The sequence below is a fragment of the Mandrillus leucophaeus genome, unplaced genomic scaffold (genome assembly GCF_000951045.1).
Source record: "Mandrillus leucophaeus isolate KB7577 unplaced genomic scaffold, Mleu.le_1.0 Scaffold686, whole genome shotgun sequence".
In the NCBI taxonomy this organism is placed as follows: Eukaryota; Metazoa; Chordata; class Mammalia; order Primates; family Cercopithecidae; genus Mandrillus; species Mandrillus leucophaeus.
The window spans coordinates 145,168-158,362 of NW_012107430.1; the positions used below are offsets into that span (position 1 = coordinate 145,168).

The following is a 13,195-nucleotide window of genomic DNA, read 5'->3' on the forward strand; positions in this document are numbered from 1 at the left end:
AGGATGGTCTCGATCTCCTGACCTCGTGATCCGCCCGTCTCGGCCTCCCAAAGTGCTGGGATTACAGGCTTGAGCCACCGCGCCCGGCCAGTTACGGTCATTAAGAACATTTTTGTTCTTAGGAACATTTTGTTTCTTAATAACTTATTGAAGTGAAATTCATAACAAAATTAACAATTTTAAAGCGCACAATTCAGTGGCATTTAGTATGTTACGATGTTGTGCAACCACCACCTCTACCCGGTTCCAAAACATTTCCATCATTTGAAAGCAAAACCCTTTACCCTTGAACAATTTCTCCCCATTCTTCCCTCCTCTCACCACGGGTAAACACCGATCTGCATTCTATTTCTATAGATTTATCTGGTCTGGATATTTCACATAAATGGAATCATATAATATGTGAACTTTGTGTCTGGCTTCATTTGGCATAATGTTTTAGAGGTTCTGAAAGTTTTTATCCACTGGAGACATTTAAGCAATTTACAGGTAATGGAAGCAGCAATATTTTTGCATTGTAATTTGGATAAAAAGTTACCTCTGATGTCTTCTGAATAGATTCCTTTTCCTGTTCAAAGCAAAGCAATAACAATATTTAAGGTTGTTAGGGAAATCCTTTGTATAATTCTGAATTTGTCACGTACAACTCCATAGGTTAAAATAATTTTATATCTACTTCTAAGCTACAAAATTTTAGTATCATTTATTTTCTGAAATGTTTTATTAAAGTCTCCATTTTTGGTTTTACATACTATTTTCAATCCTTCATATTCATACTTCTTAATATTTACTGTTAAACCTAATATCTAATAATTTTCCACTAAAAACCACAAGCTCTTCATGAGAGTTTTATTTGCAAAAAGGGAAAAGATGAAGATCCCTAAACAGTTTTTTCTCAGGATAACAGACAAAAAACACAGAACCCACCCCGTCAGATGTCTCTTTCTTCAGATTGCCCAGGCTGCTGGACTTCTGCAGACTTGAAGTTCTAAAAATAACAGCAATAACAATTAATAATAAGTGGCTCCAGTGCCACTGTTTCTAAGTAAAACATCTTGGAAAGAAACTAAAATTGCATGTGGGTTGAATCCTAGTAATAAAAGAAAATCTGGAATCAGGCAGTCACTTATGTGCTTAACTAAATGACAACATTTAGTTCTTTTAAAAGCAGGGGTGATTAACTGTCCTGCCAATAATTCTGACTGCCCTACACATGTTAGAAGAGCTGGAAAAGCACTTAGGACTAGCCTTGTGATGTCAATATTCAAAAATAAAGCAGTGTTTTCTGTGGACTAGTGGTGCGTCCTCTGCATGTACACAGTTAAACTAGGAACTTTAAAAATACTCATGTACTATTTATATCTAATCCTTCTAATTAAAATAAAGAATGGAAGTTTTACTTTTCAATTCACGAGGGAATCACTTTTCTGAGCCTGGCAAAGCAATTCATTTTATAGTTCTAATTAAAGCATAGTAGAGGAATCCCTAATGCTGCCCATAATAATTCATTTGCTAGCCTAGTGAAGGGAAAGAGACACTATAAACATCCAGAGACTCTTTCTTTCACATAATTAGTATTCAATTATATAGAGCTGGTGTTACTAAAAAATTGAAGGCAGAGATATGTGACCAGTTTAGAGAGAGTGACAGAGAAGTAATGTATTTGGCTCTATGAAACAGAGTAATATAAATACGCACATTTACAAACTTTTAAAAGGCATTTCTTCTGTATTTATATGTATACATTGCCAGAAGTATCAACTACCAAGTAAAGTAATAGTGAGAAAAGAAAAGATCTCATTTTTGAGTACTGCTCTGAAAATAGACTTTCCTAATTTAATCCAGACTTTAACTTGGATAAACATAGATATTAGGTCAGTTCATAAAACTGAAAGTGCAAAAAAACCCATCTCAGCTTTTCCAGCATCACATCATTCCCTGTGGCGCCTTCCCACTGGACTCAAAACATGTCAGTGCAAAAATGAATTAAAAGCATTGAACTTCAAATGAAAACTGATTAAGCAAGGCTAAAGACCTGCAAAACCCCGGCGTGAGATAATAGCAAATGAGAAATTATTTCTTTGTAAACTTACAGCTCCCCACCTTCACCCCAACCCAATTATTATAGCTGCATTAATTTATTCAGTAATTGAACAGCCTCAGTCATTTGCTGTTAGTATTAGTAATTGTTAGTATAACAGAACTCTCTTCCTCCTCTAGCCTCAATCACATTTTCACATTGAATAAAATGTAACTTACGAAAGATTATCACACAGTTGGGTATCAACAGTGGCACCAAGGATTATCTTTCCATCACTAAAATGTAAAGAACAAAAGGTATTTATTAACCTCACGAATAAAAGATCATATATGTTCTAAGTGAACAGATATGTAAACAACAAAAAATTGTGCAAAGGAAGCTATTTCTATTTTTTTTTAAATGATTCTATTTGGCCTAAAATAAGACGAGGCAATTTGGGAATATGTTGGCAAAACATTCTATTTGCTTACAGACAAACTACTGTATCCTTTTTCCTGTCCCCTTCAGACCCATCCTTCAAATGCACTCACAGCACATGACCGTGACTATTTAGTTTACAATCCTTTCACAGTTACCTATGACCTAGGACATAAAAATCCAAGTTCCTTAAACTGTTTTTCCTTTTTTTTCTTTTTGAGACACAGTCTCGCTCTGTCACCCAGGCTGGAGTACAGTGACGTGATCTCAGCTCACTTCAGCCTCCGCTTCCTGGGTTTATGTGATTCTTGTGCCTCAGCCTCCGAGTAGCTGGGATTACAGGCGTGCACCACCACACTCAGCTAATTTTTGTATTTTCAGTAGAGATGGGATTTCGCCATGCTGGCCAGGCTGGTCTCAAACTCCTGGCCTCAAGTGATCTGCCTGCCTTGGCCTCCCAAAGTGTTGAGATTATAGGCGTGAGCCACCACACCCAGCCAAGTTCCTCAAAATCTCTTTCAAACCTGACCACCCTACCTCCGCAGCCTCATCTCTTATCGCTTCCTGCTTCACACTTTTTATTTCCATAATACAGAACTGATTACAGATCCCCCAATGGACGTCTTGCTGTTTCTTGCTTTTCTAGGTAAAAATTATGTCTGTAAATAAACGCAATACATCTGTGTCTTTGGTTGATCTACTATTTTGAACATTTATATTGCACTGTTAATAAATGACATACTTTTCTTCAAATGAAGTCTCTGGCTTAGGAGTCAACTTTGATTTTTCAGAAGTTTCCATGCTTATAGTTGCTGGCAATAATGAAGGGATGGAAACTTGCAAGATGGTGGTATGGAACTGTAATGTAATCATAAAAAGTCAAAAGTCAATCAATCAATCAATCAATCAAAACAAAACACAAGCCACAGAGTAATTAAACAAAAGTAAGACAATTAAATGGTCCATTGACAAAAATCTCATAATCATTGTTCAGAACTCTATAAAATGATTTCGGAATATAAACATCTACACAGAAGAAGTACTAATCAAGGAAATCATTCTGGAGGAAGGAAATTTTTTAACTTGGTTCTGAATAAGACACTGAATATTGTGAAAAAGATGGTATACCATTAAGCAAGTTAACAGCAATGTTTTTTTCTTTTTTTGAGATGGTGTCTTGCTATGTTGCCCAGAATGGTCTCGAACTCCTGGGCTCAAGCAGTCTCCTGCCATAGCCTCCTGAGTAGCTGAGATTATAGATGTGTGCCACCGTACCCAGCTAGTAATAGTAAATCCTAACAACCTTAAGCCCTGGCTGAAATGTTGGCTCTGACACACTTGCCTAAGTGATCTGTGATCTTAGCAAATCACTTTGCGAGGCATCCATTAGTTTCGCCCTCTGTAAAATAAGAATGACAATGCCTACCCTGCAGGTTGTGACGATTTAACGTAAGATTTGGGTAACATGTTTTGCTTTCAACACTCTATTATTACTATTATTTTTTGGTCTCAAAATGGTCTCACTTTGTCATCCAGGCTAAAGTACGGTGCTGCGATCACGGCTCACTGCAGCCTCGAACCTCTGGGCTCAAGTGATCCTCCCACCTTAGCCCCATCAAGTAGTTGGGACCACAGGCATGCGCCACCACAGCTTGCTGATGTTTAAAATTTTTTTGTAGAAACAGGGTTTCCCTATGTTGCCCAGGTTAATCTGGAACTCTGTGCTCATGCAGTCCCCCTGCCTCAGCCTCCCAAAGTGCTGGGATTACAGGCATGAGCCACTGTGTCCAGTGAAAAGCTCCATTTTTACTTTGATTTCTACTACTAATCTTACACGGAACATTGGTCAAGCCAGTTAATTATTATTCTATGTGCAAACTAGTTGACTAATTCCAATTAACATAATTGATGAAAAGTGTAATTAAAACCAATTACAATGGACTTTGTGGCTACCACTTAAAACACTTTGCTTAATGATAATAATAATATTACAGCAACAAATAAAATGCATAACACATTTTCTCAAACAAATGCTTTGTGTATCCTAAGGAAAGAGCCTGTGAAATAATTTTAATACTTCGGTTTTCAACAATTACAACCGTAGAGCAGTTAGATTGTGGGCCACGTCATAAATGAATGAACGAAAAATATTTCAGTTAAAAAAAAAAAAATGAACAAAGTTTGTCACAATGAACTCCTACCAGTCAACCAGTGACAGTTCTTCACTTCTGAAAGCTGCCTGGTAAGGACTCACACCAGTGAACACACTTCTACACGCCAACCAGTCAGCAACAGTCTCACCTTAGTAACCACACATCTACAGTGGATGTCGACTCACATTTGCCTCAGAAAGTCCACCAATCCTTGAGCTCCAACCATCCCAAAACCCACATATAATCAGCTAGAAGAGAATGTACTTGACTGGGAACACTCACTCACTTAAGTAAGCAATAAATTCAGCTTTGCGATTTTTGTTTCTGTTATTCAGTGGTGGGCTCATCCTTTAACGCAATAAAAGGTTATAAAATGTGAAATCATATTATTTATGAAGTAGAAGATTATTTCACTATCAACTTTTTCAATTTGAATCTTTATGGTGAATTCTGGGCAACTTATTTAGCCATCATCGCTGTTTCCTGAAGTTCATTTGTCTCTTGAGATTCCTAATCATGAGGAAAATATAACTAAACTAACAGACCCATTTTCTTGATCTTTTTCAAACTTTTAGACTTTAATTCCAAACTCAGATCCCCCTCCTGGCTTTCCTTTAAAAATGTGGCTGAACTCCCTCCATCCTCATCAAACTATTCTTGTTATAAACTTAAAACCGGTAATTAAACTACAATTCACATAGCAAAGACTTTTTCTAAAAGGACGTGAGATTATTTGGGTGTACCCTACATGTAACACTAGTTCTATAATTGCAGCATACTCATGGGCTGTCAAATATTATTTTTGCTTTCAATATAAATATATATCTAACAATTAGGGGATATTTTCCACCAAAGTATTTCTTATTCCTTAACTAATTCCTTGATTAATGGAATATTTCAGCCCTCTCCTACATTTAAGAGAGAAATTTTCATTGTCTTCTCCTTGAATTCATTTTCATTCAGTTCAAATTTCCATCTTCTCATGGTGTAATTATCAGCAACAGATAAAAAGTAAAAATGCCACTTGGTTTCTTCTCACTACCTATGGTAAAATGTGAGAAGAGAAATGACCAAAACAGGAACTGCTAAAATAAGGAAGCCAAGATTGTTTAGACAATGAAACTATTTCCCATTCCCGGTCTCTCTAGACGAAAAAAATTACACTAAAATTAAGAAACAGTTTCAGGGCAAAGATCAAGCACAAGGGCTATCAGGAGAACATGGTCTTCAGGTGAGCCAAGGATGTGGCTGTAAAACCCTTTGCTAAGACCTCAGGATGGACTAGACTAGAATCAAATAAAAATAGAAAAAAAAAACCTTAGGAAGATTAGAGTAGTACTGTCTCATTGAACCTTTGAAAAATGATCAAAGGCTCTAAAAGCAATGGGATGTCCCACTGCAGCCTTACAGGGAACCTTAGCTACAGAGATAGGCTTATGGTGAAGATAGCTGTGGATGTGTTCTTCTCTAATTCAGTGAATTATAACATGATTCATATGAAATTCTAAATGTTTAAAGTATTACACCAAATTAGACTCAAAAGGACAGAGATAATGGAAAATGACGAGATGAATTTGGAGATCTTTGGGCATTTTTGCAGGCACAAAACTGAGAAAACTACTCATCTGCAAATACAGGCAAAGGAAGGATGACTTCGAGGGAAGAGCCAATAGCCCAGAGGATTGGCAACACGTGCCTGGCTGGATTTTGGAATTGCTATGGACTGGTGACACCTGTGAGCCTTCCCGCTCCCCTTTTTTAATGGGAGTGGCTACTGCAGTTACATTATGCCTGTCCAACTATTGTATGGGTGTGTGGAGGGCAGATAACTGTCCTTGAAGTCCACAGCTCTTTAAGTCAATGGAACAGTCCCCAAGGAGCTGTGCGCAAGGAACTGTACCTGAGGAGCTTCACCCACATTTCAACCTGGTCTGGATGACAAGATCCTGGGATGTTGACGCCTCACTGGAATGAGACTCAGGGGTCTTCGGAAAGGGGGCGAGTGTCTTTTGCATGGGAGAGGGATGTAAAGTGGTGTAGCCAGAGGGTAGATTATATTTTCCAAATATGGTTGCACCAATATATCCCATCCCATGTGTCCTAACAATGTAATGTTGTCACTTGTTCATCCAGAGGCAGGGTAGGGTCTGTGTTTCCTCTCCTTGAATCAGGGTGGGCTGCAGGCCTGTGGCTACAGCAGAAGAGATGCCATGTGATTTCTGAGATAAATCATAACAGGAGATGCAGAGTTGCCCGGGCCTCCTGGAATGCTCACCCTTAGGATTGTGAGGAAGCCCAAGCAGTCACAGGTAGTTGTTCTAAATGGGGCCTCAGCTGAGGTCCCAGCCAAAAGCCAGCCTCAACCACCAGACATATGAGTGAGTTAGCCTTCAGACGACTCAGGCCCAGGCCTTCACGCCACTCCAGCTGATGCCAAGTGGAGCAGAGACGAGATGCTCATGCTGAACCCTGCTGAAGTGCAGAGTCATCAGCAAAAGAAATGCTGTCATTGAAGCCACAAACTTTCGGTGTGGTGTACAATAGATAGCAAACAGATTTTCATGCCAGTTTGATGCAAACTAAGGAGTGTATAACTGCTTACTCCTCTCCAGTTGCTTCTTCCAAGTCTAAAGAAGTCAGAAGAAAATTTTATTCAATTATCTTTCAGAGTCACCATCAGAAGTGGCCAAAGTCAATTTATTTATATAACCTCACTTGAGTTGGTAATGGAACTGAGAAAGGAACCCATGTTTTTCACGTTATGAGCAGTGTTATAACTGTCAATAACGCAGTCTCTTCAACATGAAGGAAATATCAAAAGTCTATCAATACCTCTTCAGGAACACTTGTGTTAAATGGGTCACGACTGGGAGATCCCATTACTGGAGTGGGTGATGGACTTTTCTCCAGATCACTGAAACCCTGTGCATCCAGCAAAGTGGAGATGGAACTGGAATTGAGCAGATCTTCATATTCTCCATCTTTGCCTGGGAAAAGACAAAGCAAAGAGAAGACAACAGTAGTTTTTGATTTGTATTTCACTTTTACAGGAAGATAAGAAACCCAATTATATTGAACATAAAATTTTTTCTGATCCTCAAAAATCAGAGTCAGCTTCTCCTGGCATTCCTTGAAAAACAACATAGGACCTAGGAAACAGCATTTGAAACTGTGAACAACTAGGACCAGGGGCTCTTGGGCCACAGTGGGTACCTATGATATTAATAGACAAAGTCGTACTTGATACATTGACTCATCAGAGGGAAAGAAAATTAAAAGTTAACTTTTTCCAACAACTCTCTTGTAATTTTGTTTTAAAATCCGGGGCTTACAAATTTTAGTGTAGAAATAATCAAACTGAATAATACCTGGTACAAAAAACAAATTCCGAATAGCAACAAAGTCCCATTTAAACAACTTAGTTTTCATCACTGCTGTGCTCTTGAAAAAACATAGAAAGAATAGAAAAAACAAAAAGACAGACGACCTTTGATCTCTCAAGAGGATCCTTTTATGCCATTTTAAAGCAAAAAAAGTCTGATGGAAAAAAGCAACCACATATTCACCAAAGCTGCAACCTTGAGAATTTTTTTTTGCATCTCTAGAAATCAAAAGGATTAAATGGTGAAAGCGCAGTGCCAGATATTCTTTTTTAAAAACAGGAAAAAAAATGATACTTAAGACTCTAATCTACAAATAATATGAAATGGTAAATCATATACTTGTTTAAAGATCTTAATCAGACCACAGCGTCTTAATTTAGGTTTCACTAGAATGTTATTCTAATTTTATTAGAATTTAGTGTTATTAGAATTGTGTGAGGATTAACTAAATATAACTCCTAGTGAGAAATCAGTTTATACAACCCTTTATTGGAACAGAACATAGTTTTCAAGGGTTTATGAAATCTGTGCTGCTGTACCTCGTTAAAAACTACCTCTTTTATTTACATATTTGTATGCACAGGAAAAAAAAGCTAAAAAGAAACAATAAAAAAAATGCCAATAGTGATCATGCCAGTGCAATTATGAGTGATTTTTATCTCTTTTCTTTATTTTCCAAATGTTTTCCAATATAGTCTAATTAAAGGAATTAATTTTTTCTGCCTTGGTTTTAAACATAAGAATTGGACAGTTGAAACTCTATAAAATTAAACAATATTTTAAATGAGATGCATATGTAAAAACCACTTACAAATTTGCAATATTCCATAGGATAGAGACTCTTTTTCTGAAGGCATGGAAAATGCTGAGTGATGAGAACTGCTAGTCAACACTGATTATCAGAGGTTCATTTGCTCACTCAGATATTTATAAAATCTAATATGCCAGACCCTGTATATAATTTTTTTTTTTCCAAAAATCCTGATCCAAAGCAGGATTTTCCTTCTCTGTGAACTCACCAAAATTAAAATTTCAAAATCTGAGTGTTTCATGGGGACCTTCCAAAAGAATTGTTTATTTCCAGTGCTTACGTTGAGAGCAAATAACTCTATCTATGCATTGCTAAAAAACAAGAGCCCTTTCAGATTTCCTCCACATTTGAGGATGGCCAATTGGCCCATCTGCAGATAAAATAATAACGAATACAACAAAATGCACAACTATCTTTATGTACCTGTTTTACAGGGTTTTTCTGAACTTACCATGTTCAAAGCTGAACTCAATCCTCCTACCCCAGCCCAGTGTTCCTTCTCTAGGCTTCCCCATATCAGTAAATGGAACCATCAGCTACCCAGCTGCTTTAGTTGGAAAGGTCTTTCTTGATCTCTCCTCTCTTATTCACTCTTCTCCTCTATCTTATTACACCACTGGGTCATAACATATTCCCAATCAGCAACTACCAGATTTTTTCACTTGGAATACTACAAATCTCAGAATTGGTTTCTGCTGCTCCCAATACTGCTCACTTCCCTCCATGGCCCACGTGTTATAAAGATCATGCTGCTGACTTTTTTTTTTTTTTTTTTTTTTGAGACGGAGTCTCACTCTGTCACCCAGGCTAGAGTGCAATGGTGCAATCTCGGCTCACCGCAACCTCCACCTCCCGGGTTCAGGCGATTCTCCTGCCTCAGCGTCCTTAGTAGCTGGGATTACAGGCACCTGCCCCCACGCCCAGCTAATTTTTTTGTATTTAGTAGAGACGGGGTATCACCATGTTGGTCAGGCTTGTCTCGAACTCCTGGCCTCAGGTGATTCACCCGCCTTGGCCTCCCAAAGTGCTGGGATTACAGGCGTAAGCCACCATGCCTGGCCACTGCTGACTTTTAAAACCCTTCAGTGAGTCCCTCTGCACTTGAGCATGAGCTTAACTCCACCCATTGCATGACCAGTGGTTGCTCATCATCATGGTCTCATTTCATCCCCTCTCCCCACTGCCCACCACCTTGCAGCTGCACTGGTGTTCTCCCTCTTAAGCATGCCACATTCTTTTCCCCCTAGGCTCTCTGCATATGCTGTCGTTTTCTCTCTCTGGAATGCTATCTCATCAACTCCTTAGAGAGGCACTCCCTGACCAACGACTCTACAGTACACTGACTCCTCAGGCTGGACGCTTTCCGGCAGAGTACAGTTCTAATTGTTCAATTAATGAATGAGCTACCTAATTTGGGATGATGGGTATGATCCAGGAAAGAAACTGAGGCCAAATGTGTAAGTTTATAGCCACCTGGAGTTAACCAAAGTAGAAAAACTTTTCGAGCTACACTCTACCTTTTTTACCTTGGGCCAGTACCACAGTATCTTGCATTTTCTTGTACCTGTTCAGGCACTGTCGAAGATCTTCTATTTTTCGATCCTAGGAATAAAATAAATTACAATCTTTAATCCTATGTTCTTAAAAGAGTAACAGTAATCGCTTTTACATAAAGAATATGCATGATTCTGCCGAGAGAGCATTTTAATAAAAGAATAAGCAGATGTGAATTATTTACATTATTTAAAGAATATTTCTAAGCTTTAGGAGAACTGGTAATAACTAGACTATGTTTCCTACATACATTAAAGATATGGAAAAAGTACCTCTAAATTTAGAGATTCTATCCTTTAGCTGCCATCTTTAAACAAACAAAAACAAAACAAGGTAATAAGACGCAAAACAAAAAAATAAAAAAGTCAGCTTCAATTACTCTCCTCTCTAACTTATAAATCAAACCTCGAAAGAAAGGCCCCCATCTTCTGTCTTTCTTAGCCATCATTAATCACCATCTGGCTTCTCCACTCTCAAAACACTCTACCAAGGTGACCTCCTATCTATTAAAAACAATGAACACTTTTCATTCTTTTTTTTTTTTTGAGACAGGGTCTCGCTCTGTTACCCAGGCTGCAGTGTAGTGGTGCAATCTTGGCTCACTGCAGCCTCAATCTCATGGGCTCAAGTCATCCTCCCACCTCAACCTCCTGAGTTGCTGGGAGTACACGCATGCAGCACTATGACCAGCTCATTTTTGTATTTTTGTAGAGATGGGGTTTCACCATGTCACCCAGACTGCTCTTGAAATCCTGGGCTCAAGTAATCTGTCCACCTTGGCCTCCTGAAGCACTGGGATTACAGGCATGAGCCACCATGACCAGCCCCAACCTTTTTCTAATTTGACCTCTATATGGCATTTGACTGACCTCACTCTTTCCTTCTCCTCTCACTTATCCATCCACTCTTTCTTTTCTTCTATTTTTGTTTATCAATCCTTTGACCAGATAGCTGCCAAACTTCCATGACTCCCATTATCTTCTCGGACTAATAAAATGCTAGAGCTTCCAGGTTCTGTCCGTGACCCTCTTTGCTTTTCCCATGTGCTCAACTGTGCTATGAAAATGGCCTCCCTAGCTCCTCCCATTCTCATTCCAGGCCTGGCCATGTGGCTGGCTTTGGCCAAAGAGATATCAGCAAATGTAATTCAAGCAAAGGCTTGAAAAGCATTTGCCCTTTGTGGCTGCCCTGTGGTGTGGCTCTAAGGAACCCTGAGGAGCTATGTGAAGAAACCTAGCCTAGTCTACTGGAGGATGGGAGACCATCTGGGGAAGAGGCTAGTCCTCCCAGCTGTGGCCAACCTAAACCAAGCTGTCAATCACCGGACACGTGAATGACACTATCCTAAATTACGCATGCAGTCTCATCTAAGCCACCAGCTGACTGCAGACGTCAGCTAAGCCAGCCGAGATCAGAAGAATCATCTAGCCAACTCACAGAAGTACGAGAAATACTAAATGTGGTCTGTCACAAAGGAAAAGCTACCTGACACATCAACTGTGGCTTAGTCTACACCAAACTACAACTCTACATTTCTCCTAAAATTGAAGGGCCTCACTCCCCATCAATCTATGTTTCTACATTAATCCTAACATTTAGATTCATGTTCCAACTTTCTGTAAGAAATCTCCTTAAGAATGTCCCATAAACATATTGGATAGACTAGATCTACAATTAAGCTCATTCTTTCCCTTCAGTACTTGAGCCTGTGCTTGGATTTCCTTAACTCCTTAAGAGCACCATCCACTCACCCAGTTGCCCAAACCAGAAACTTACTCTCGTTTTTCAAATCCAGAGACCTTAAATCTTGTCAACCCGTAAATTTCTCTAAAACCTCTTCCCACCTTACCACTTCACTGCTATTGCGTTACTTCAAGCCCTCTTCATTTCTCACCTATTTTAACAAACTTTTAACTATTGACCTGTCGTCACTCTCCCATTCTGCTACCAGAGTTAGCTTTCTGAAATGGCAATTTAATCATGTCACTGCCTAAGGTTTACACGCTAAGACCTTAAATCAAGAGCATGGTGCGTGAAGCGGCCTGCCCCCTAACTGAGCTCTGTGGTCGGCCCCACGCCCCCTCCTTCACCTGCACTGCTCAATCCCAGCATGCACTGTGCTGTTTCATACCTGGTCTCAAGGCAAGTTTTGACTCACGGGCCCTTTGCTTAAGAAGCCTTTATTTTCCCAGTGAACAATTCTTGCTTTTCCCCAGAATTTGCTCAAATATGTCCTCTTTGAAGTCTTCTGAACCCCCGACCCCATGAGGAAGTTATGTTACTCTGGGTGCTCCTATAAAGGTTTCAGCATCTCATAAGTCCTCATTCAACACTGGGAGTTTTGTTTGCTGTTGCTCGTTGAGGGACAGAAATGAAAACAAAATTAATTTCAGTGATTTTTTTAAAAATAAAAGTTACGGTGGGCAGCTTGCTAATTCCTTGTCTTTTTATTCAATAGTGGGAAACATTAGCAAAAAAGGAACCTGTATGAGTAGGTATGATGATCAGTTTATTTCCAGGCAATAAAGAGCAAATAAAGAGAACGCAAGGCAAAAATAAACAAGGAGATAAGAAAAACAGAGTAGTCAAGAGTGAGAGAAAGAAACTTACAATGGGAGAAAAGGATCAAGCCAAAGTTCTTTGACATTCTGTTGTTTTTTACTTCCTTGAAATTACTCTTTTTGGGGGGAAATATTCCCTGGTTCTATTCATTCAGGCAGATAAGGGGAGAGAAGTTCTGACGACATCAGCTGAACACAATTGCGGCTGCCAGCTAGATACATGGATGGTCAGGCAGGCTATGAAGAAACCCATTGTTTTCGTGGGGTAACTGCAT

The 13,195-nt window shown here is 39.1% G+C and overlaps 1 protein-coding gene across 2 annotated transcripts in view; it reads right to left on the reverse strand.

The window, feature by feature from the left end:
• Window positions 1-13,195, reverse strand: part of LOC105555444 (liprin-beta-1) — a 179,148-nt gene that overhangs the window by 18,800 nt on the left and 147,153 nt on the right. The window contains exons 11-16 of one of the 2 annotated variants that reach the window (XM_012002401.1): window positions 10,332-10,407; window positions 7,444-7,598; window positions 3,201-3,316; window positions 2,260-2,316; window positions 928-988; window positions 539-568 (exon numbers count right to left, since the gene is read on the reverse strand). In XM_012002401.1, the coding sequence (XP_011857791.1) occupies window positions 539-568; window positions 928-988; window positions 2,260-2,316; window positions 3,201-3,316; window positions 7,444-7,598; window positions 10,332-10,407 (495 nt within the window). Of the gene's footprint in view, window positions 1-538; window positions 569-927; window positions 989-2,259; window positions 2,317-3,200; window positions 3,317-7,443; window positions 7,599-10,322; window positions 10,408-13,195 lie in introns of both variants that reach the window. The other variant, XM_012002400.1, reaches the window with a different exon arrangement.